The sequence below is a fragment of the Leuresthes tenuis genome, unplaced genomic scaffold (genome assembly GCF_036924035.1).
Source record: "Leuresthes tenuis unplaced genomic scaffold, fLeuTen1.0.hap1 SCAF_6, whole genome shotgun sequence".
Taxonomy (NCBI): Eukaryota; Metazoa; Chordata; class Actinopteri; order Atheriniformes; family Atherinopsidae; genus Leuresthes; species Leuresthes tenuis.
This window is the reverse complement of record NW_027325360.1, coordinates 4,454,905-4,480,541: the sequence shown is the minus strand read 5'-3', so window position 1 is coordinate 4,480,541 and position 25,637 is coordinate 4,454,905. Positions and strand designations below refer to the sequence as shown.

The window sequence follows — 25,637 nt, the reverse complement described above, 5'->3', positions numbered from 1 at the left end:
TATAAATCACGTATTCTGCCAACACTGGTCCTGTACTGGCAGCTACAGGCAGCTTTTAGGTGTAATAAAAGTCAACAATGGTGGGTCTTATTCATTAATTGGCCTCTGCTTGCAGCCCTTGTTTAATCTAGTTGCTAAAAGTTTGTTTCATCTCAACAGATGCTTAACTCAATTAGCTGCCAAGTATTTTATACACAGGGTTTCCTAGATCCTCGAGTGTTTATAATAAATCATCTGGCACAACAGGTGAAGTAAAAGTACCAGCAGAATCCAGAAGTTCTGCATTGAAACAGAATGAGTAATAGGTATTTAAGACTTTATGAGCAAAGTAAAGGAACAAAAATACTTATTATCCTGAAAATCTGTCCCTGCATACTGTCATGCATCAGGGCATTACGTGCAGTTTCTTGTTGGAGCTACTATTTGCTAATTTATACCCAAGACCGCGACCCAGGGGACGCGGCCTCCATCATTCAGTCACATGACAGTTGCAAAGGTCATCACTTGATTGATGGGAGAGTGAGGAAGAAAACGTTCTGATACTCAATCTGTTTTCACTTTGAACTCGACCAGCCTCTGCTGTGTGCTTTCCACGCACTTCAGCTCTAAATAAAATGAGGTGACTGTCGGACATGTGATTAAAGCAGCTTTGGGACATCAGGAGTTTCCCTGTTTCGAGCTGTCCTCGCTCTGTTTGAATAACCCGCACACTCCCGCTGTCGGGTGCGTTTGATTGCGTTTAGCCTGGTGTTTCCCGTCACTCAGAAGCTCTGCAAGTCAAATCAAGCGCGCCTCACATTCTCCAGATGCCAGCAGCTCTTTTTAAACCAGCCGCTGCTGTGCTTCACTTCAGACTCCTCACCTGCTCTAAGGTTACTCCCACAAGTTAATATTCTGCTGATGCACATGTGCAGATTTAAGATGAGAGCCAAGCTGAAACCGTGCCGTTTTACTCTGAACATCCACCTGGAAGCTCTGGGCTGACAGAGATGGCGGTAACAACTGAGAATGAAGACCCAGTCTCTGATCATCATTGCTCTCATTATGATATGTATTTACTTCAACATGTCTTTTAAGAACAACTTGCTCATTATGCCCAGAATGTCTTCTGTGGGTCGTTGACCCAGTTTTCTGCTGCATGTGGACATTTTGGGACCTGCGTGTCTCTTCGCTCTGACGGTAAACTGTGCTGAGACTGAGACACGTAGCTAAATGCTCTTAGCAGCTGAGGTTTTTATGATGCATTGAGAGAGACGGACCGCTGATGCATGCATCAGGTGATTCTCAGTGTTTCTGCACTGTAATAAAGCACTTTTCAGAGGAAACACTTAGAAAAGTGGTGCAGAATGCTTCCACACATCTGAATTTGGTTTCTCACGCTCAAGCAGCACAAATTCGATAAGAAAACCCGTTCTTGTGTCCAATTATGGAAGTTTTATTTCTGTTGCAGTTGCACCGTTGTTTTTTGTTGATAAGCAGCTGGAATTCTCTGACAGTGTGTTACATTAAAGACATCTGGACCCAACTGGTCTCTGCGTTTTCTGCATTTACTGTGTTGCATAATCAGCCGGGCTGGGAAGTCTCTCAGAACCACCCTAAAAAGCACGAGAGGCTGTCGAAGCTGCATTCCCGTTCCTCACAACATACTGACTGTGAACTGTAATTACACTGCATTTACTGTGCATAGTTATATATTTACTCTATTATTGTAAATTTACTGTGGCCAGAGAACAGTGTTTTGCTGTAATTCCAACTCAAAAGATGAATTTACATCCTCCTCATGTAAATGATCAGTAAATGGAGCCAGTTACAGTGTAAAACTTTAGTTTAAGAACATTTAAACAGTGTTTTTTGAGCACTCAGCCCCCTACTCACCTTACATCATGAGTTCAGTGTGTTGCTGGATTGATGACACTGTTTTGATCCTGAAAGTTGACTTTTTGTTAAGCAATGATCTCACAGCTTGATGACTTGTTCTTCTATGGGAACAAAAAGGCAACTCTTGCAAAAGTCACTGTTGATATTATAATAAATTCTGTAACATGGTTAAATAAAACAAAGTAATGCATTCAAGAGACTCATTTCAGGGCTGCAGCTCACTAAGATGTTCATGATGAATTATATACACTATATTGCCAAAAGTGTTGGCTCATCTGCCTTTACATGCATGTGAACTTCAGTGACATCACATTCTTAATCCAGAGGGTGTAAACATGACGTCGGCCCACCCTTTGCAGCTATAACAGCTTCAACTCTTCTGGGAAAGCTTTCCGAAGGTTTAGGAGTGTGTTTGTGGGGATTTTTGACCGTTCTTCCAGAGGCGCATTTGTGAGGTCAGACACTGATGTTGGACAGAAGGCCTGACTCAGTCTCTGCTCTAATTCATCCCAAAGGTGTTCAACTGGGCTGAGGTCAGGACTCTGTGCAGGCCAGTCAAAACTGGCTCATCCATGTCTTTATGGACCTTGCTTTGTGCACCGGTGCACAGTCCTGTTGGAACAGGAAGGGTCCATCCTCAAACTGTTTCCACAAAGTTGGGAGCATGAAATGGTCCAAAATCTCTTGGTGTGCTGAAGCATTCAGAGTTCCTTTCACTGGAGCTAAGGGGCCGAGCCCAGCTCCTGAAGAACAACCCCACACCATAATCCCCCCTCCACCAAACTTTACACCTGGCACCATGCAGTCAGATGAGTACCGTTCCCCTGGCAACGGCCAAACCCAGACTCCTCCATCAGTTTGCCAGATGGAGAAGCGTGATTGGTCACTCCAGAGAACGTGTCTCCACTGCTCTGGAGTCCAGCAGCGGCGTGCTTTACAGCGTGATGTATGGCTTGGAAGCAGTTACCATGGAAACCCCATTCCATGACGCTCTCTACGCACTGTTCTTGAGCTGATCTGAAGGCCACATGAAGTTTGGAGGTCTGTAGCGATTGACTCTGCAGAACAGTTGGCGGCCTCTGCATCCGCTGACCCCGAGCTGTCGTGGCCGAGTTGCTGTCGTTCCCAATCGCTTCCACTTTGTTATAATAACTGACAGCTGAGTGTGGAATATTTAGTATTTAACAGGTTTATCTGTCTCTTAGCAACCAGTTTACAGATACTGCTTCTGGTATTTTTATTTTAAAGTTGCACTTTAGGAGTATTTGATGGAAGTAAGTTTTTCTGATCACTTTCGATGGTGTTTGCATTTCGCTGGCATGAAAGAATAATCCCGACAGGTGAGAATGATCAGTGAAAACCTCCAGTTTCCAATTTGTTTGCGTTGACATGTTGTTACAGATATGGCTGGATCGCCACCTGCTGACCACAAACCAGCTGATGGAAACGACCTTGAGTAACTTTCTGTGTAATTTCAAAAGTTTGCTTCAAATTTGCTTGAGAGTTGGATGATGAGCTTGTGGGAATGATGTGATGAATTACATCTGCTCAGCACCTAATAACTCATCATAGATCGGAAACCCAAATGGAGGAAAAGGTAAATGCAAAACGAAGAAGAAAGTTTCTTCAGCAGATGCTTGTTTGTGTGTTTTCCTCTCCAGCTGTTTAATCTGACTGCGTTTGGGGGGATTTAATATGGAAAGAGGTGTGGAGGAACTGCAGTCGTGGAGTCTATGATTCTGTAGGTGGTAAACATGATGTCATACTCAGCCTTATTAGTTCCATGTCATTCAGTGCGGCTTGCACTGAATTTGTGAGGTTGCTGACGTCTCGCTGTACATGGGTTCGAACAAAAGTCCAAAAACTGAAGATGATTAGGATTTGAGTGGCTTGAGTCTGAATTTATTCGACATTTTTTGCTTTAAAAAAATATTGAGTTGCACACAGAAGCTGACATGGCTGTGGTTTCTTGTGCTTAAGTGTGCCCAGGAGCGTGCTCCCTTCTGTCACGTTTCCAATGTGAACACAGTAACTGGGACAAATGGGGGAAAGAACTATCCAGGAAGTTCCCCCTGACTGACAGATCTGCGAGTTCAAAAGCTTAAAAACTTCACAGAGATGGTCAAAATGTTCCATCGGGGGAGTACAGTGTCAGTGTTCTACCCTGAATGCGTGCATTTGGTCAACACTGTGCTGGAAATTGATGCATTTAATGTTTAATGATGCAAAAATGTTGGCTTCTTTGTTTTAATGGAAGCGACAGATGATGCTGAGACATGTTTACCTTCTCCTTGCTGCTCTTAGTGCATGTGTGTTGTGTGCCCTGCAGTTCTCTGCTGTTTTGCTCCCAGTGAACTCTGTCTCATTCACGCCGTCAACCAGAGAGCGACAGACATGCAGATTCCTGTGTGTAACAGTCAGAGAGCGCGACTGGGAGAAAGGCATGTGGATTCCTGTGTGTTTGTGTGAGAGCGAGAGTCGAAGGCTCAGACGGCGGAGAGAGAGCGCTGGGTTGCGTTGAATGTTTGGAATGTTGAGGCTTTTGGCTTCGGTTTGTTCTGATGGAGGAGGAGGAAGAACCGAGGAGGGACAGAGGGAAAGGAAAAGGAAAACAGGAGATAAGAAGCTGGAGAAGGAGAGGAAACAAAGATGGAGGAAAGTAGCAACAGGAGAGGTTTTAAAAGTGGCTAAAAGTATCGGAGGCATTAAAAAAAAAGAAAAATTTCACATTTAAGAAGCTGAAACCATGACAAGTTTTACAATTAAAACCATCACAGTAGCTGTCGAATGATTCTCTTTGAATGTGAATAAGTTACTTGTTGTTCAGAGCAGATTTTATTATATAAAAATTGTGAAGTTAGACCCAGACCCAGGGGGCTGAAGGTTTCTGCTGTCGTTTGCTCAGCATTTCATCTGGTTTCATCGAGCAGAAACGTCCCCAAACACCGGGGCAGTTAGAAGCAGCTGGAGCAGAGTGAGCCTGAAGGTCATGGTCCTCAGTCAGAAAAGACTTGATTTCCCACTGTGGGTTGGGATTTAGTTGCTGTCTCAAGTTGATTTTAAGTATCTCAGAATCTTGTTCATAAGTGGCTGCAGAAGCAGCCCAGATCATCAGCCCTCCACCACCGTGCTTGACAGCTGGTATGAGGTGTTTGTGCTGATATGCTGTGTTTGGTTTCCTCCAAACGTGCTGCTGTGCATTAGGACCAAACATCTCCACTTTGCTCTGGTCTGTCCAAAGGACATTGTTCCAGAAGTCTTGTGCTTTGTTCAGATGCAGCTTTGCAAACCTAAGCTGTGCTGCCATGTTCTTTTTAGAGAGAAGAGGCTTTCTCCTGCAGCCCTTCCAAACAAGCCATCCTTGTTCAGTCTTTTTCTAACTGTGCTGCCATGACCTTTAACCTTTAACATGCTAACTGAGGCCTGTAGAGTCTGAGATGTAGCTCTGGGCTTTTTCACCTTGGGGTGAACTTGCTGGGACGTCCACTCCTGGGAAGATTGACAGCTGTCCTGAATGTTTTCCACTTGTGAATAATCTTTCTCTCTGTAGAATGATGGACTCCAGATAGTTTGGAAATGGCCTTATAACCCTTCGTGTTAACACACACCTGAATGCTGCAGAGCAGCAAACTCACAGAACTTCTGCTTTTATAGAGCTGCTCACACTGACTGATGATCAATTAATCAGTGCATTGATCAGCAGCTCCTGGCTGCTACTTACCCTCTTAGTTCCTGTGGAAAACCGTGAGGGTTCACTTAGTTTTTAACTCACTGCCTCCGTGTTCTGTCTCAGTTTTGTTCAATAAATAATAATTAGTTAGTCTTAATTCCAATAGCTAATGATTTTTTATTTTATTATGTCCTGATCTGTAAAAACTTGAACTAAATGTTCTTTTTTTTTATCTTATTGCTTTAATTCAAATCAAATTAGAAAATCCACCTTGTTTTTCTTAGCTTTACCAAGCAGATTAAGCCTGACTGCAGGGGTCAGTGATTAGATGCAGACAAACAACTTGTTTCTTTGTTGTTTGAGGTCCTCGTTACATAATCTGTACATTTTACTGAAGCGTGCAGCTGTTGGGCTAAAATCTCATTACTTCATTTTACAGCTTTTTATTCCTATGAACATGTTTCATTGGCAGTTTTAAACCTGAAATACACTTTTTTGGTTTCTAAAAAACGTGTTTTAATGCACTTATGTGGAGTCGTCTGTTTTTCTCGCCCTCCATGTTTTTTCTCCGTGTCTTTTTCTTTCCCTGCGGTCATGTGATTTTGCTGTTGAGATGAGCAACAGTGCAGGAATCTGAGCTGCAGCCAACTCATTACATAAAGCTCCCTCTCTGCCTTTCTCCCCCAATCGCTGCCAGAAAATAAACGGGAACCAGTTCTGCTGCCGCCCGGCTGAAGTGAATGAACTCACTTCCTGAAGGCAGGACGGAGCTTTACACCAGAAAAAGAGACAGATTGTATTCTCCCGAGTTTAAGAGCGAGGAGTGGAGGAGCAGCTGATTGTTGCATCAGTCGACGGATTCAAAGACATTCACTGTACTCGAGCTCGTGTTTCCATTCAGCTGGATGTTTCCAACAGAAACATTAAGCTTTGAAGTTGGCATTTGGAGTGGAGCGTTAGATTTTTCCTGGAGAAATCACCACAGCTCTAAAAGGGTGTGTTATATGTGGTAGTTCCCTCCAGCTGCTGTTTACAGGCTTTCATTTACTTTGTGATGCAGAACAATGATGGGAAGCTGAGCCCTGTTGAATAAACATGAGACTTGTGCGGCGTCTGTATTTAAGTTGTTTGATTCTGCGCGGTCAGAGAGAAGTGTTTGAGGCCAGAAAAGTTTCTGGAAAGTTCTTTTCCAGCCCGTTTAAACGCTGCCTGCCGCTGCAGCAGGAGTGTGATGTTTGTGGAAGTTACTTAGAAGCTAAAGATGGTTTTTCTGCAGGCGCCTTCATGCCTGGATGAGGCTTGAAGAAGCTTCTGGGTTAGTTTTCACACACTGCTTCTGTGTTTTGTCTCAGTTTCTTTTCTCCAAATGTGTCCTGATACGTTAGAATTGAACTTTCCTGAGCCGGTTCGTTCGAGCTGAATAATAAAATCTCTTCTAAGTGACAGAGACAGAAGTGTTACGTCAGCAGCTTCTTTGAGTTGTTGTCTGAGGGAAGTTTCCTCTCAGCTGTTCTCAGATCAGTTTTACATGAAAATAATAACCTCTCTGTTACATCAAAGGTTGAAAGTCCCCTGATTGTGTTTCTGATTCTTTTTAAGAGTATTATTCATATGTTACGGGTTTAATCTCATCAGCTCGTTAGCTGGGACAGAAGGTCCTGTGTTTGGATGAAATTATCACATGAATGTTACAGACTTCATGTATATTCAATCAAAATTCCACATATTTCCAGCTCTAAGTTGTCTGTCTTCACCTCTGACACAGAGTGATCGCCGAGCTTTGGTTTGTGTTTCTTTAGCACAGGTAACTGTTAAATGTACGAGCTGAGAGCGAGTTAACCTTTTCCAAATGTCCCTGTGGTCCTGAATGAGCTTTAAAATGAGCTTTAAAAGCCGTGAAGTTCAGGTTTCACCCCAGCTCTCCTCTTCCGTCCTTTGTTCTCTCAACATTTTCTCTGGATTTCCTCCGTTAAATCCCCGTCTTTCTTCTTCGCTTTCTTATCAGCGCTCAGCCTGCTGTCTGCGAACGCTCTTCCTCTCTTTGTCTTTCTCCTGCTGCTTTTTCTGTTTCTCCTCTCTTTCACCCCCTCGGCCCACCTAATTCTCTCTGTTACCCCCCCCCACTCCCCGTCTGCCCAGCTGTTCTCTCCAGAGACTCGAAGTTCGTCACATTGAAACAGAAACTCAACCACAGGAGAAGCACTAAAGACAGAGTTAATCCGCAGAAAGAGAGGAGGAGGAGCGGGATGCTGTTCATTTTCATTAGAAGCTTCATATGTGTTAAACACTTCAGGTTTGTGTCTGTGTGCGTGTTTGTTTCGCTGTTATGTAACTATGAGTGGGCCGCTGTTTGTGTCCAGTATTTATGAAGTGCTCCGCTCCAGCAGCAATAACATTGTGAAATCACACACACACACACACACAGTCCTTCCTACATGATGGGAGGAGACATTCAGGCCGCTCCATCCTGACAGCGACAGCAGCTTTCTGCATGGGTCAGACAGTCGGTTACTTTTCTCTCTGCGTGTTTATGAGCTCCTATAAGCTACTATGAGCTCCTATGAGCTCCTATGAGCTAGTTAGAGCAAAGAATCGTGTGTTTTTCAGCCTGAGGGGAAGAAAGCTGATCAGAATCACTCAGAGAAACGTTCAGGCGACAGAACAGTCGAGTTTTCTGATAGTCTGTGTATTTTGGGAAATAAAAGGGACTGGATTAGGTCCGGCGAACATCCATCCAATGGTGAAACAGGAAGTTCAGGAAAGGTGCTGCGTTCACTGGGAGGACGCCCAGAGGAGCTCATGAACACCGTAAATGTTGATGGCGTTGTGCTTTTCTGTTTCTCTCAGAGATGTAGCATGTGTATTGGTGTGATTGCCGGACCATAATGCACCTCTTCCTGCTGCTGATCCTTCAAGCTACAGCAGCCATTGGACAGATCGACCCAGGTAAGCAGACACAACTTTCCCCCACCAGCACAACTCTGTCATCAACCCTAAAAACAAGGGAAAGAATAAAACGCTTCATCCAACTGAATGTGGCTGTTTTGTGTCTTCAGTACATTGTCGCTTTCCTTTGGGCATGGAGGATGGGCGGATCAAAGATGAAGACATTACTGCATCCAGCTACTGGCACAATTCCACAGGACCACAGTTTGCCAGGTCAGTGTGACGTCAGTGTGGGATGAGATAAAGGCACAGCCGTGGTCGTCTCTCACCTTAACTGCTGCAGTGGAACCCCAACAAATGATGCAGTGACTCATCTGCCAAAAAGGTCACATGTCGTTGACCTCCACTGGCTGCCTGAATCAGATCCAGTCCTGGCTGCTGCCGACAGAGAGACTTCTGGGTCTGCAGCAGCTGTTTAAACAGCCAGTCGGTACAGGCTGATGCTCCTTCTGGACCTCTGTGTTCTTCTCAGGAACCTCTGAGAGGTTCTGCCATCCCAGGGCACAGAGGAGCCTTAGTCCAGATTGTTCTGCTCACTGCCATCAGAACAGAGGGACACCCCCCTCTGAAGACTCATCTCTTCAGGAGACACCAGAACACACACTTCCTTAGCTGCTCTACTTATTCTATTCTTAGGAATAGATTTAGTACTTAAAGCTCACACTTGGGTTTTTTACAGTAATAAAGCTTGTATGTTGTGCGTTGTTTGTTTAAACTTTGACTTCTGTGAAATGATTAAATAGAGAATGAGATAAATATGAAATGTCATATAAGTCAAACATCTGGTGTAGCTTGGATGTGTGTCTTTGAGGAGCTGCGAGGGCTGCAATTATTTGAAGTGTCTGTAGACACCGTGTGTTTTAACTGTAAGTGTGTGTGTGTGTGTGTGTGTGTGTGTGTGTGTGTGTGTGTGTGTGTGTGTGTGTGTGTGTGTGTGTGTGTGTGTGTATATGTGTGGTGTGTATATGTGTGGTGTGTGCAGGTTGAATCGTGAAGAAGGAGATGGTGCCTGGTGCCCGAAAGGACAGGAGCCTTCAGACAATCAGTACCTGCAGGTTTGTGTCCGCTTTAAGCTTTAAAGACTAAAGGTGCAACGATTAGTCGAAAATCGATAACATTATTATTCGCTGACATATTTAATTGTCGGTTACGTCATCACACGTCTTTTTCACGCTGTCGAACTGAACATGATTTTTCGTACGGAGTGAGTCATCTCGCTTCCTACCTATCTCTGCTTAGAGATTAATGCGCGTCACGGTAAATAATAGCAGGAGATGACCTGTAGAAACACAGGCATACTGCACACAGACACCTTCAACACCTAGAAAAAATAGATTACCTGCAAGTTTTGTAAAGCCGACCTCAGGTATGACAGGAGCAAGTCTGTCAGGCATGAACATCTGAAGATGAAGCAGGTTGGAGCTCCGGGAGACACTGACTCACCATGGTGAGATATTTAACTTGTTAGCGTAGCCTGTTAGCTATAAATAAGCGGAGTTGTCTTGGATTTTAACATTAAAGTGCAGCATTAAAATGGTATTATTCAACTTCACAGTCACAACCAGGCTGTTCTTTTTCACTTTTTGGTACTGATTTGACTGTTGGTGCATTACAGCCGCACTCTTCTTAGCATTTTCAGTTAATGTTAATGCTAAAAGTCAAGATAAAATATGGCTTGAATGTATCCTTTTTCAGTTTTGGATTGTTTTAATTAGTAATTAACGATTAGTCGATTAATCGATTCAATAAACGATGACTAGTCGACTATCAAAATAGTCGTTAGTTGCAGCCCAATTAGAGACAGAACTGAACTATCTCTAACATGTCCACTCATGAGCAGCTGATGCTTTAAACCTCAGTCTGTGTCTCTGAGATGCCGTTGAGCTCTACATTGAAAGACTGAAACATCCTCAAACTCTGCAGCGAGTCCGTCTGGTTTTGACAAAATGTTTGAAGTGGGATTTGTGGTGAGGAGCGGTTCTGTGATGCTGCTTACTGTTCACAGAGCGCTGCAGGGAGGTCAGAGGCTAACATTTCAGGGTGTAACACAATATTTCAGTGTCAGAGGAGTCAGTCTGCTTGTGATGGATCATTTCTCTTCTACTGTCAACAAACCTTCTGCATGCGATATGAACTGACTCTGTCAGTAGTTTGGTTGCTTGAAGTAGAAAAACTGAGACTTTGAAGGATTCCTCAAATCTATTACTCTCAATAAATGCCTCAGAACTGTCGGCAGGTGCCAGATCTTATTTTCTTGGTCTGAAAACAAAGTAGATTGACGTGTCGTCGCATGTAAAGCAGTTTTCACACATGTAGTTGGACGTTTTTGCCTCTTTAGTGCCCAGCCCGTTGTATTGGGTCGGCTCTTGTCCTGCACGGTTGGACTGAAGCCTTTTGATTGGTCTGTTTTTCAGGTGGACCTGGGCAGACTCACCTTCCTGACGCTGATTGCGACTCAGGGACGATATGCCAGGAACTTGGGGAAAGAGTTCGCCCGAGCGTACCGACTCAACTACAGCAGGGACGGCCTGCTGTGGAGGCCGTGGAGGAATCGTCAGGGAAACGTGGTGAGTGACCCAAAAATCTGACAAAAGAAAGCAGCAACTGGAGGCAGGAAGAAAGTCTGGGTGGCAGAAGGCATAAAAATAGAAAAGAAAATAATCTTTCCGCTAATTTTCACTCAGCGCTGCTTCTGGTCATTCACTCTCATATCAAGGGAAATTACATCAATGCACCAGCTTCCTGTTGGCCTTAGAGCTCCCTGGTGATCGTTAGCATTCAGTTTAAACACTCAGGGCCCTGAGACTGAGTGGGTTTTCTCCTCACAGTCACAGGAGGACTATCTCCACCACAGATTTCTACAGAACAGCAGCGAGGTTCAGCGTTTCTTCTGTACAGCACAGATACGGCCCCCGCCTCCCTGATAGACCTACAGCAGCCTTCGTTAAGTTTAATGTGACCTGGAAACATTTTACAGAGCTGTTCACTGACAGTAAAGCTAAATATACAGGCTGTCAAACACTTTCACCTCATGTTTCTGGCTGAGAAACACGGTCAGGGCATCGCTGAAAACCTGAATACAGTTTTTAATTGGTGCCAACTGCAAAGCACTAATTCCAGCTTTGTTGTAACCTTTTCTGGGTCTGTTTGGGATAGCTTCTTTGTCCGTGTAGTTTTTAAACTTCCAGACGAGATATACTAAAATATCCATGATGTCACACAGCTCAAGCTGACAAAATAAAAGCATTATTGATTGCAGATTGGGCTTTTTGTTTTACAGGACCTTTACAGTTCCTTACTTCTTAATTTGATTGTAATTCAATTGCAAAAATAAAATGGAGGAGAAAAACTAAAAGAAAAAGTAGTGAATTGCTTTTAATTCATTCTAAGCACGAACACTCAGAGTTTCCTGCCCCAGATATAAAGTTTATATTTACTTGCAGGTGATGGAAGGCAACAAAAACACTTACGCCTTCGTCTCCAATGATCTCCATCCTCCCATCATCGCCCGATACGTCCGTCTGATCCCCATCACCAGGCTGTCCACCACCATCTGCATGAGAGTGGAGCTGTATGGCTGTCCGTGGGAGGGTAGGAAACACAGTCTTCAGTCAGCAGAGATCAGGAAAACACACATTTTATTACTTCTCTGAAATGTTTACTCCTCCTCAGAGGAAAGTAAACCCCTTGGAAACCTCAACCTTTTTACAACCATTTTCCGTCTATCAGCAACAGTTTTAATTACGAAGAAACAACAGTTAATCAACCATTACAGATCGCATCGGAGCTGTGATTGTGGTCCTGGTGATTCCATAGAAACCGTTGCCTTTTGGCTCCTTTCATCGTGACAGTGATCGTTTCTCCAGACTGAGAACGAATCAGAAAGGCTTGAGCCGTGCAGAAGGATTTCCAGTCACAGTAAAACGGCCTTTGACTCGCCCCTCTCTGCTTTCTGCAGACGGTCTGATCTCCTACAGCGCTCCGGAGGGTCAGCTCATGATGCTTCCTGGTTATTCCATGGTCAACCTCAGCGACTCCACGTATGATGGAGCTCACAAACGAAGGTCGGTCACAGTCACACTCATCACACATCAGCAGCTCTGCTGTCCAGGCTCTCCGTGACTCACAGCTTTCTCGTCCAACAGGAAGCTCTCTGGCGGGCTCGGCCAACTGACAGATGGTGTGATTGGCCAGGACAACTTCCTGGTTACCCGTCAGCACCCTCAGTTTCTGGTGTGGCCGGGATACGACTACCTGGGCTGGAGGAATGACTCGCTGGGAACTCAGGGATATGTGGAGATGGAGTTTGTGTTCGACAGGCAGAGAAACTTCACCTCCATGAAGGTTTTTATTTCTACTTCCTTTTTCTCATCAGAGCAGCTCAAAGCTGTACAGCAGAACTGAAGCTGGATAAAACAAATCGTTGTCTTACTGTCATGAGTTTGCAGCTTTGAATACTGAAAATAAACTGACGTATGTTTAGATTTGAATCCTCTTTCCTTTAAGAACAGAAACAAAAAGACATTAATGTTCAGAGTTTGGTAACTGATATCACAAACTAATACCACCACACAGCAGCGTTGGTTACAGTGAGTAAGAACTGCTTTCCAAAGGAATTGAATTAGCTGTTACTGCCCCCCTCAGGGACACCACACCCCTGCTGGGCCTCATGGCCTCAGCGTTGCAGGCTGGTTCTGACCGGGTTCTGTGGGGATTAGGGCTGCACCATTATGACCAAAATCATAATCACGATTATTCTGATCAATATTGAAATCACGATCATTCATCCTGTCTGGAAAAACATGTATTTTTATTGCACCATTTATAAACAATGTGCCAACAATTTTTAGTGAAAAATTCCATTTTAAATGAGAATAAATGATAAATAATGCAAAACAAAAACCCAATAATTTAACATTTTAAAGTACTTTCTGTATTGATCGGACAGATGTCTTAGGCCAAATAAAAAGATATGGCGCCTGTTATTTCTGCGTGTCTTTGGGAGGCAGATGGATCGGGTTCTGCCCGGTTCCGGTGCTGTAACGGTTCTCTGGGTCGGCGCTGGACACCGACGGGGATTTTGTGAATTAACATTAGCTTTGGCCTTCATGCATTCCTCATATTTAGGTTTGTGAGGTTTTTCCAGGTGATTGAACAGATTAGTGGTGTTACTCTGCGGGTCAGACACTTTGTTACAGTCTTTACAAATAACTTGCTCTTGTTTAACGTCACTTGCCCTGAATCCGAAACAAGTCCAGACAATAGATGTCGTCACGTTTTGAGGCTCAAGCTCCTCAGACTGGATTCTTCTCGGTTTCAACATGACTTGTTCTCATCAGTCTTACTCATAGACTCATAGTCTAACTCGCTGCCGCTGCAGGCTGTCTAACTGCGCGCTTGTTATTCAGGCAGCTTAATGAAGCCTTAACCGTGCTTTCGCCCCCTGGTGGTGGGTAGACTACTGGTTGAGAACATGTGGTTAGATGCAGGCAGCAGAGCTGCATTTTGAATGTAAATTCAAAGGTTCATTTAATCGTGGCCACCAAAATCGTAATCATGATCAAAATCCGATTAATTGTGCAGCCCTAGTGGGGATCCCAGTGATCCACAGCCCGGCTGTACTGGGAGCGTTTAGATATACTCCTGTGGACCAGTCTGAACAGGGCTCACTTGCTTTCTCAGTTTACAGACAAGTTTGAGGCGAATAGAATAAAAGTCAGTACGTCTGAATCAGCTCCACCACTCCAAAGAGATAAAGAAGGAATGATGCAGACCTCTCGATTTAGTCCTGAGATGGAGCTCATTGAAACAACTTATCACAGATGCTCTGACACTCGTGCACCAATGACAGATCGGCTCTCTGTGCTGTTTGTACATTTCTTATTATTTTGGAGTTGCCAGACTTCTCTCCTCACTTCTCTTAATCTGTTCCATCCAGGTTCACTGTAACAACATGTTCTCCCGCGGTGTGAAGATCTTTTCCTCCGTTTCCTGTTGGTTTAAGTCCCGCCTTATTGCAGGCTGGGAGGCGGAGCCTGTGACGTTCAACACGGTGCTGGATGACAGGAACCCGAGTGCCCGCTACGTCACTGTGCCGCTAAACCGCCGCACTGCCAAATCCCTCCGCTGCCGCTTCTATTTCGCTGACGTCTGGATGATGTTCAGCGAGATCTCCTTTCAGTCGGGTAGAGCTCACACACATTTCCGTTAAACACACACACATTTCCGTTAAACACACACTCATTTCTGTCAGAGAACTAATAAAATGACACCCTGTTTTCTGTCCATCAGAGGACACCATACTCCCAGCACCCACCTTTATGGCCGGGACTTCCACTCCGGGAGACGAGGAGCTCACCATGACAACCTCACCAAAGACAGGTGGGCAGGAAGGCTTTCTCCCATCATTTTGGGTTTCATTTAACTTTCATAGACTTCCTGCTGAAACTGAAGCTATTCTTAGGACATTACTTGTAGATTTTTGCATCTCTTACTTTCCTCCATTTCTCTCAGCAGCTGTTCCATCACCCAGTGCCACGCCAGACGAGGGGAACACACCCGTCCTGATTGGCTGCCTGGTGACCATCATCCTTCTATTGGTCATCATCATTTTCCTCATCCTGTGGTGCCAGTGTGTCTGCAAGGTGCTGGAGAAGGTGAGCCGACAAACCGCTGATAAAAACCAGTCCCTATCCTGTGTTTAGCAGTCATCTGTGGCTCATGGTTCAGTGTGATGGTGTTAGAGTAGGTTTCCTCTGATGAGACGACTGTCCAGCTTTGTGAATCACACATTCGATGCTGCTGGAAGCGCACAGATCATAAATCTGGGTGGGTTATTTTCAGATTTATTATTTATTTATTATTCTTTTACATCAATTAGTTGTGTTTGTTGGCCTTTCTGGGACTGTTCGTAACTGGTTCACTACTGAGGTTAGCTGTGAGGTACCACAAGGGTCAGTTCTGGGACCATTACTTTGACCTGAACCTGCACATGTCACCCAGGGACACAGCGTCTCTTTCCACATCTATGCTGATGAAACTCCGCATTATGTGGCCGTGCAGTACGACGATGAGTGGCGTTACCAATGAATCTGTTACAGTCATTACAACATGTGTTCACATGTGAGAGGTTTAGTGTGATGAAAGCGAACCCTGATGCCTTTGCTCTGTTAGTGTGGATCATTTAAAGATGTGCGAACGCTGTGCTGTACCAAAGAAGACAAACAGTGGTTAAAGAGGTCCTCGGTCCACTTCCAACAAACTCCAGTGTTATTTTACTGAAATGTGAACACAAAACAGACCAAAGACATACAATAAAAGGGCTTCAGTCACTTTATTCCAAGCTTCCTTCCTCCGTATAATCCCATCAGATCACTGTTGTCTTGCAGTATATTTCAGTTTGTGTGTACAACAGGACCTCTTGAGACATCTCTGCTGGTAAAAAAAATACCGCCTTAAACAACCTACTTGAATCGCAGAAGCTCCTTTAGTATTTACACAGGCTATATGTGCGTTTTTGTGTTGATTTGAACAGTTTTGTGTGTTTGTGAGGCAGTGCACAGATCGCTCAGATCCTCCGTCTCACCCTCTTCGCTCTGTGCTTCAAACCGTTGGAGAAGATAAAAGAGGAGCATCTTCAGCTGCAAAACCCATTTGTTCAGTCGAGCTTTTATGTTCTTTTGTACTTTTATGGGTTATCGGGACTTTATCTTATTGTCTTATAGCTGAGTTTTATTACGTCTGTTTGCATTAGTCTCCCAATTCATTTGGATTTCCTGTTTTTAAACGTATTCGTTTGAAAGCTGAAGCATAAATAAAGTTTGACTGATTCCTCTCCTTTTCTTCCAGGCTCCACGTCGCATCCTGGAGGAGGAGGTGACGGTTCGGCTGTCGTCTTGCAGCGACACCATCATCCTGCAGACCCCCCCTGTGCCCCCCCGCTCTGGACACGCCCACACAGGTAGACCCTTACTTTACATTTTCTTCTATCAGAAGTAACAGATTTGAAAATGCTGGATACTGTTGGTTTATTTCGTTAATTAAGACTTTTGTGTTTCTGTGGAGACATTTTTCAGTAAATGGTTGTTAATGATTGTGATGGTCTGGTCTGAGTCAACAGGGGGGCTGAATTAACCTGCTGATGCATCCCCTCAGCTGCAGAAAGCTGTTTCTTCCACGCAGGAAATGGATTACTGTAAATTCCAGTCTATAGAGCGCACCTGAATATAATTCACGCCCTCTAATTTTAAAAAGAAAATCCATTTTGTGCTTGTATCTGCTGCACCGGATTACTCCACACTGTAGTGTGAGATATTTACACAGAAAGATGTTACACGTGAGGACTTTTGACATACAATACTGTCACTCCTTCAGCTAACCTGACATTATTCAACATGTTAAACATGTTTATTATACATCAAATAATTGATCACGTATGAGAACGTTCTGGCTGGCTCTGAGCACAGTTCTGTTCCTCTGATGGAGCCGGTGTTAAAACCTGTTAGTTGTGCGAACCGTCACATCCAGGCTCTGACTTTACGGTTTATCCCTTTAATAATACGGCTTTAAAAGTTCATTTTTGGGCTTTTGTAATCAGGTGAATTACAAGCAGGATGTAAGATTTTGAGCCTGAGGAGCTGTGATAAGAGCTAAAATCCTCCTGAAGCGTCTCTCAGGACCGATCAGCTCATTTAAATGGTTTTGATCCTCAGGTCCCAACAGTGACCCGCACTATGAGAGAGTTTTCCTGCTGGACCCTCAGTACCAGAACCCGGCGGTGCTGAGAAACAAGCTGCCGGAGCTGTCGCAGAGCGCCGAGGCTTCAGGTGAGCGCTGTGTTCAGGTTTTGTTGGCTGTCTGTGTTCAGGAAACACTGCAGGTGGAACTTTTTGGGAAAGACCCGCTGGTTCCTCCTGTCCGTCTGTCCCTTCTGCTGTCACTCACCGTGAACTCTTCTCTTTTTTCTCTTTGTCTTTATATTTTCCTGATGAAGCTGGACATGCATGCTCATTCATTCTGCAGTGTTTCTTTTCTTTTCCTCCCAGCTCTCTCTGCCTCTTTCCATGTTTCCTCTTCCTCCAGCTCTCCTCCTCGGCAATCCTCTCTATGACCTCCTCCTGCTGACTTCCTGTCACATGACGCCAGGCTGGCTGCGTGGTAAGAGCTGAAAGGTGTGACTTCAGACATTAAAGATCTGTTCGGTGCTGTGGACCAGAATTAAATGCCGTATTTTTCAGGTTATAAGTCGCATGAAATTAAACAAAACTCAGAAAAGTCAAACTTTATTCAACTCTCTTGTTGTGCTGTGTGACTGATAGCTTTGAGTCTCTGATCAGGAGCCATTTTTAGGGCAGCGGGTATAGAAAATGAATGAATGAATGCACACACCTTAATGTTGGAGCACAGATCGTATTACTCCGCGAGGCTCGTGACTACGGTGGCCTGTAATGCTCAATCCATCAAGCAGTGCAGCTTCGTAGCTTAAGAAGGCCGAGTTAAAACATTTTGACAGATTTTTGAGCGCCGTGTACCACATAAAATCAGTTCTAGGTCAGAAAGCACAACCAGAATTAATTCATACATTAGGCGCACTGTCGGTTTTTGAGAAAATTAAAGGATTTTAAGTGCGCCTTATGGTCCGAAAAATACGGTACATTTGAGGTTTGGAAAGCATAAAAAGTTGATAAATGACATCAGGCCTGTTGTTCCTACATTTTTACTGAAAGACAGACCAACAGAGCTTCGTCTCCCTCATTCTGCTTTAAACACTCACTTTCATGCACAGTTTCACACCTCAAACCAACTCAGAGTTAGTCTCTGTTAGGTGTGATCAGTCGGCCTGTCACAGAAATGTCATATTTCCATCTTTTACTGTGGTTTAGTTCTTTTAACTTTGAACATTTCTGCGACAGCATTTTGATGAAGATCTTTTTAACATCCTCCCGCCGGTCATTTTGGTTTAAAGCCACAATAATCTGGAGGAGGCAATTTGACACATTTACAGCTAAAAGTTGATGACTTGATGATTTTGGTGTAAAACTTGAAACCTTAAACTCCATTTGTTAGAGATTTCATGAACGTAACAGCTGTAATGTTCAGTGGATTGCTGCAGAGAGTTTTACTAAGTAAATCAGAAAGAATACACCCAAACCTTGAGTTGAATACACTTAAACAGCCTGAGAATAGGTGGGATTGGCTGTCAAGCAGGAATCAAACCTTTATTATTACTTTTCATACGTATTTTTTGTCCACTAACTGGTTGCACGCACTTTGAGGTGCGGTTCAAGCTCCCAAAACGACCGGCTTTGTTCCCGTGGCGACCGTCGTGCCTTTTCTTATCCTCATATCTGAAAACATGTTGGCAGAAAGTTTAGAGCCGGGATGTAGCTGAAATTAGCTGAGGCTGTAAAGAGAGCGTTTCTTTAACCTTTAACCCACAGTTTTTACTCTAAAGTCAGGCGTTTTTTCACAAAACTGGTCTCCTCTTTACAGTCCATCAGGCTTGTACTTTTTCTGATCAAAGCTTCCAAATGACAGGAAACTGCCTAAAACCTCCAAGTACAACGTATAAAATAGAACTGACTTTTCAGAGAATTCCAAAAGTTGCTTTTTTTTTATTTTGGACATCAAGAAGCAGTGGTCATCCAGTCCTCCAAGTGGCCCCCACCGCCCCAGTCGAAGAGCTAGGTGGCCATTACTCCTTAAGGGGCAGCATAACTCTACAAAATGAAAGGTTTGGGCCAAGGGGACGAATTGGGATGGGCGGTTTCAGACATCCCACTGCAATTTCTCCAGTAATTGCATAGTCTAGTAAAGCATGATTTACTGTAGAGTTCAGTTTCTGACAGTTGTGTGAATGCCTTGTGCAAAGATGTGTCCGTTTCAAAAACAAATAAAAAAGGAAGCTTGAAGAATTCATTCAAAGCGAAGACAGAAACAGCATCAGAACTAAAACACAATTCATTGATTAAGATTATGTGGTTTCAAGGTTCCTTCAGACTCAGCTGAGTACCGACTCAGCTGTTCCACCAGAGAGATGCTTTCCCTCTGCAAGAGTTTCTATCTGAACCTTATTACCTTGGTGAAAACTTTCCAGTCAGTCCTGTACTGAGTACTTCAGTGTAATAAGTTAATTAGTCAGAGAAAAGTAAGGAAATGTATATGTGGAACTGTCAGGGTTATTACAAGTGATTCAGGATATTATGAAAAGGATGTCATCAGAGACAGACCAGGTTTAGCTTCTTCTTCTTCTCTGGTATCTCTTTCAGTGCACTTTTCTCGGTTAGACTATCCCAGAAGGTTTTTTGTGAGGAGTTCAATAAGACAACCGAGATCTGAAAGTTTTTTCATCTTTATTAAAGAATATGATTGAAGTCTGGGGGAGATTAGATTAAATCCCTTATTGTTGTAGCACAAAAACATGTTGTTCCTGCAGCAAACTTCCTCCTCTTTTTTCTCCATTTTGTTCCTGCTCTGCATCCCAGACGTCTTCTCTTCAACTCATCTTGGTTTGGGGTCTCTTGGTGTATGTTTCATAAAATGCTGATACTTAGAATGCAATAAATACTCATAATAATCAACTATATATATTACAGTAAAATACTTGTGAGCTGTATTTTTACTTTGTTGTATTGGTACTTTTATTCTGACTAAGTACTTCTACCACAGGTAGTAATACTGATACTTTAATCAACAGCGTGTGGGGGAGGCTACGCCGAGCCAGACGTCACCCAGTGCACGCCACACCAGTGTTTCCATAGCAGCGCGCCACACTACGCCGAGACGGACATTGTGCGGCTGCAGGGCGTCACCGGCAGCAACATGTACGCCGTGCCCGCCCTCACCGTGGACTCTCTCACCAGGAAGGACATCTCCGCCGCTGAGTTTCCACGGCAACAGCTGATCTTCAGGGAGAAGCTGGGGGAGGGGCAGTTTGGAGAGGTGAGCGCCGGCGTCCATTGGGAGGTTCTGGGCTGGGAAAACTGACAGTACATTTACCACCTCTTCCTCTGCTGTAGGTGCACCTGTGTGAGGCAGAAGGACTCCCAGAATTCCTCGGGGAAGGGTCGCCACTCCCCGACAGGGACGGGCGCTCCGTCCTCGTGGCTGTTAAACAGCTGAGGGCCGACGCTACCAGTCAGGCCAGGTACTCAGAGAGGGATGTGTATCTATTAGGGCCGGGACTTTAACGCCTTAATTAAGATTAATTAATTACACAAAAATGAACACATTTTTGCACCGTGGAACATTTCTCCCTGGATGAGTTGAACTATTATACCGGAGCACCAACGTTAGTTGACTTCAGAAAACAACAAACCACAGCGAACAATAGTCAAACATGAGTGAAGAAGCTGATGAAACCGCTTTGGTTGGCCCCAGTCATCAGTTGGATGGGATGATCGGTGGCGTAGCAGTGGGCTGTGCAGGCGCCCGTGTATAGAGGCGACAGTCCTCGCATCGGACCTTTTACTGCGTGTCATTCCCCCTCTCTCTGCTTTCTGTCTCTTTTTATCTGTCCATTAAAAGGCATAAAAAAGTAATTAAAGAAAACGGACGGATGGATGGATGGAAGCGTCAATAAGAGCACGGTTGGTTCAGTAGCACCTTGAAAAAAAATAGTGTTTCGTTGCTTAAGCTTATGTATTCAGTCATTATTTAATGGTAAAAATACTAAAATCCATGTGAAAAAAATGGCTTCTCACTGTTCTCAGGTCAAATATTTATATGCGATTAATTTCTATTAATTATTTACAAAGCCTCTAATTAATCAGATTAATTGTTTTAATCGAGTCCTATCTATTTAAGAGAATAAAATCAAAAAGGCATCAGGATGTTGAAGTGGTGATTTGACCCTGATGGCGCCGCTGCTGTGCGAGTATCCATCACCAGCTGGACTTCTGTCCTGTGGAAATCCTGTTCAGAACCAAGTTTAAGACATAGCAACAAGTTAAAAATCCATTTCTTGAGATTAGGAATTGCTTTAACATTTTTCTTTGACTTTATAGACTTGAAAGTAATATTGTAGGTTATAAACGGCACAGGTCAAGGCCTGGTGGTCATCTGTATGTCTGGGGGCCGACTCCTGGATCTGTTCTCAGAACTGACCAATCAGACGTCAGGGGAGGGAAGATCACAGCAGATCCAAATGATTTGGTGCCAAGTATCTCCAGGGGCTTCTTTTATAATGTCTGCCCAAAATGGGGCCTAAATGAAGCCCACTCAACTGTCCACATAAAACATTGTTGGGTGCCAGCTGTGAGCGGCAGGACTGACACTCATGGCCAGATGTGGAGCTGCAGCTCCTTCGACTTTTCTTTAATGTTATGAATATTGAGTCCCGTCCACCTGTAGCATTAACCAGGCTGACAAAACCTCCAATATCATCCAAGAATGACAGAACAAAGCCGTAGTTTTCCCAATAATGTGCATATATATTCAGGTGTTGCACATTTGCTATCACTTTATGTGGGTCTCACTGCTTCTTTTGCCTTAAACTCTTACCGTCTGTATTAAGTTATTGCCTGAAAGTGTTCCCACTGTGGTCTTTACATCTGACCCCGTTTCAAATAGGTTGAATTTTTCCTTTCAGAGTGCAAAGTTCTGGAAATTGAGTATTTAAACGGATCAAGCAGCTTGATTTATTATCTTTGTGATGGCAGCAGCTGTGTGATTATTCACAGCTGAGAGGAGGATCAACACTTTTTTACAGCTCTTCAGCTTTTGATCTTCATTTCATTCGTTTGTTTTGTTCGAATGACCGCACGATAACTTCTGCAGGGTTGGCATCATCAACATTTTTAACTGTCTTAAATGTATTAATGAAACTAAATAGGATTCATGTGGTTAGTCTACAACAGGGTCCACGTTCACACTGCTAATATCTGCACTCTCGTCATCTTTTCCGCCCGTTAGAAACGACTTCCTGAAGGAGATAAAGATCATGTCTCGTCTGGACGACCCCAACATCATCCGGCTGCTGTGCGTGTGCGTGTCCTCCGACCCGCTGTGCATGGTGACTGAGTACATGGAGAACGGAGACCTCAACATGTTCCTGTCCCAGCGGGAGATGGAGAGCACGCTGACCCACGCCAACAACATCCCTTCAGTCAGGTTGATAAACCAAACGCAGTTAGACTGACGGCACATGCAAACGGCCTCATTTCTGTTGTGCTGAACTGTCTAAACCGTCTGGTTTGTGCAGTTTTGATGCAAACAGCAGGTTAGTTAGAACTCTCCGTCCCTCCTCACCCTTCTCTCTCTCCCCACCTCCAGTCTGTCTGACCTCCTCCACATGGCGGTGCAGATCTCATCAGGGATGAAGTACCTGGCATCTTTGAACTTTGTGCACCGCGACCTGGCCACCAGGAACTGCCTGGTGGACCGCCGCCTCACCATCAAGATCGCCGACTTTGGGATGAGCAGAAACCTGTACAGCAGCGACTACTACCGCATCCAGGGCCGGGCGGTGCTGCCTATACGATGGATGGCCTGGGAGAGCATCCTGCTGGTGAGGGTGGAGGAGATTCACCGGGAATGAAACATCAAACGCTTTCATTCAAATTCATTCAGAGATTTGAAAAAAATCTCTCGGGTTGTTCCATTTTGATTATGGTCGGCTATGTTTCTGTTTCTGTATTTATCAGACGCTTCTATCCAAAGCGACTTACAAATGAAGATATAACAGCTTTATATAAAGCTAACAATAAGCTACATAGAAGGAACCCAGGAGTCCGACTCTGTCAGAGGGGACAGAGTAGAGATAGGGTGCAGGCATAGAAGGAAGAGCAGAAAGATAAAGTGCAGAGATAGAGGGGGGAGGGAAGTACAAGGTAAGTGCTGGGATAGGAGATGCTCTCTTAGAGCTGGGTTTTCAGGAGCTTCTTGAAGATAGACAGGGACAGATAGACAGAGTTTGGATTGTCTTAGGCGTGGTGTAGGAGCTGCTAGACGACAATCCTGGGACCAACGGAGGGACCCAGTTGGGACAGAAGCCTTTGCAAGAGCCTTCAAGTAGATGGAGAAACTACGAGTCGAGCAGCCTGTTTGCAGTTGCATATTTATTTAAGATGTTGCAAATTTCTGTAAACTGGGATGGTGAGGGACCAGCTCCAAAAGCCCGACACGTCTGCGTTGATGTCAGCCAATGCAGAGCGAAGGATTCAGGATGTTGAACCATTCATTCATTCTTACCAAAGCCTAATAGTGACAATAGTTTTCATCTTCTGAAATCTTCTCGTCCATCACGAAGCAGATCTTTGTCTGTGACTTTTGTTTTTTCCACATCAGAGTAAATCTGTTTCTGCTCCTGACACAAACTTCTTATTTTTGGAGTCGCACCAAAAAGCTTGAAATTGCTTTCTGCTGTAATGGTTCACTGTAATAACAGTATTTCTATTATTATCATTAGGCATTATGCTGCAAGTGTGGGAAGCAAAAGCAATTCTCCACCTTTGTGGTGCAGATTCTCAGTCATCCAGATTGTATGAAACATTCGATCCTAATAGTCTGATTTATAGACAAGTAGACCTATAGTTTTAAAATCTTCCTTTTTAGGGATCAGTTTTGATCCATTTGCTCCAAGAATTAGTTCAACCATAAGTGTTTTGTTAAACAATTCAAACCTTTTTTGGATGTTGTTCACTGAACTAGTAAAGATCTGTAGTCTGACTCAGTTAAACCACTAATTCTGACACTTTATTAAACTCCTTGCAGACGAAGAACAATTTCTAGAGACTTAAACTTGGAAAACAGTCTCATAAATGCTCTAATTCTCTCCAGGGTAAGTTCACCACGGCGAGTGACGTGTGGGCGTTCGGAGTCACCCTGTGGGAGATCTTCACTCTGTGTAAGGAGCAGCCCTACAGCCTGCTGTCCGACGAACAGGTCATAGAGAACACTGGCGAGTTCTTCAGGAATCAGGGCAGACAGGTGAGACAAATCAAACGCACCAACACCGGAGAGACATGGTGGACAAATCCAGACCCTGACCAGACCTGTGTTTAGCGTTTTTAATCCACAAGGGGGAGCTGTGTAGTCATTCTTCAGCTGCATCCAGTATTCCAATCTCACTTTGAGCAGTGGTTACAAACCAGGAAGTTGAGACGCTCTGAGAGCTTCCAGTATAAATCTGACGGGTTTCTGTACATCTGCAAAGATGGGCAGGTGTAATCTTAAGGTTTCTTGCTTTTTTGTGACCGATGTGTGCCGGTTTGTAGCTTTATGAGGAGCTGAGCTTTATATCTGTCACCTTACAGATGTGTGCCGGTTTGTAGCTGTATGAGGAGCTGAGCTTTATATCTGTCACCTTACAGATGTGTGCTGGTTTGTAGCTTTATATCTGTCACCTTACAGATGTGTGCCGGTTTGTAGCTTTATGAGGAGCTGAGCTTTATATCTGTCACCTTACAGATGTGTGCCGGTTTGTAGCTTTATGAGGAGCTGAGCTTTATATCTGTCACCTTACAGATGTGTGCCGGTTTGAAGCTTTATGAGGAGCTGAGCTTTATATCTGTCACCTTACAGATGTGTGCCGGTTTGTAGCTTTATGAGGAGCTGAGCTTTATATCTTCACCTTACAGATGTGTGCCGGTTTGTAGCTTTATGAGGAGCTGAGCTTTATATCTGTCACCTTACAGATGTGTGCCGGTTTGTAGCTTTATGAGGAGCTGAGCTTTATATCTGTCACCTTACAGATGTGTGCCGGTTTGTAGCTTTATGAGGAGCTGAGCTTTATATCTGTCACCTTACAGATGTGTGCCGGTTTGTAGCTTTATGAGGAGCTGAGCTTTATATCTGTCACCTTACAGATGTGTGCCGGTTTGTAGCTTTATGAGGAGCTGAGCTTTATATCTGTCACCTTACAGATGTGTGCCGGTTTGTAGCTTTATGAGGAGCTGAGCTTTATATCTGTCACCTTACAGATGTGTGCCGGTTTGTATCTTTATGAGGAGCTGAGCTTTATATCTGTCACCTTACAGATGTGTGCCGGTTTGTAGCTTTATGAGGAGCTGAGCTTTATATCTTCACCTTACAGATGTGTGCCGGTTTGTATCTTTATGAGGAGCTGAGCTTTATATCTGTCACCTTACAGATGTGTGCTGGTTTGTAGCTTTATGAGGAGCTGAGCTTTATATCTGTCACCTTA

At 44.1% G+C, this 25,637-nt stretch overlaps 1 protein-coding gene across 2 annotated transcripts in view; it reads left to right on the top strand.

Annotated features, from left to right (window-relative positions):
- Positions 1–25,637, top strand: part of ddr2l (discoidin domain receptor family, member 2, like) — a 43,426-nt gene that overhangs the window by 12,000 nt on the left and 5,789 nt on the right. Inside the window, exons 2-18 of one of the 2 annotated variants that reach the window (XM_072387269.1) lie at positions 8,396–8,494; positions 8,605–8,707; positions 9,477–9,549; positions 10,909–11,061; positions 11,938–12,085; positions 12,453–12,558; positions 12,640–12,838; positions 14,433–14,679; positions 14,786–14,875; positions 15,008–15,150; positions 16,343–16,454; positions 17,206–17,319; positions 20,190–20,434; positions 20,512–20,639; positions 22,406–22,603; positions 22,766–23,000; positions 24,272–24,421. In XM_072387269.1, coding sequence (XP_072243370.1) covers positions 8,434–8,494; positions 8,605–8,707; positions 9,477–9,549; positions 10,909–11,061; positions 11,938–12,085; positions 12,453–12,558; positions 12,640–12,838; positions 14,433–14,679; positions 14,786–14,875; positions 15,008–15,150; positions 16,343–16,454; positions 17,206–17,319; positions 20,190–20,434; positions 20,512–20,639; positions 22,406–22,603; positions 22,766–23,000; positions 24,272–24,421 — 2,505 coding nt within the window. In that variant the 5' untranslated portion in view covers positions 8,396–8,433. The remainder of the gene's footprint in view (positions 1–8,395; positions 8,495–8,604; positions 8,708–9,476; positions 9,550–10,908; positions 11,062–11,937; positions 12,086–12,452; positions 12,559–12,639; positions 12,839–14,432; positions 14,680–14,785; positions 14,876–15,007; positions 15,151–16,342; positions 16,455–17,205; positions 17,320–20,189; positions 20,435–20,511; positions 20,640–22,405; positions 22,604–22,765; positions 23,001–24,271; positions 24,422–25,637) is intronic. The other variant, XM_072387270.1, reaches the window with a different exon arrangement.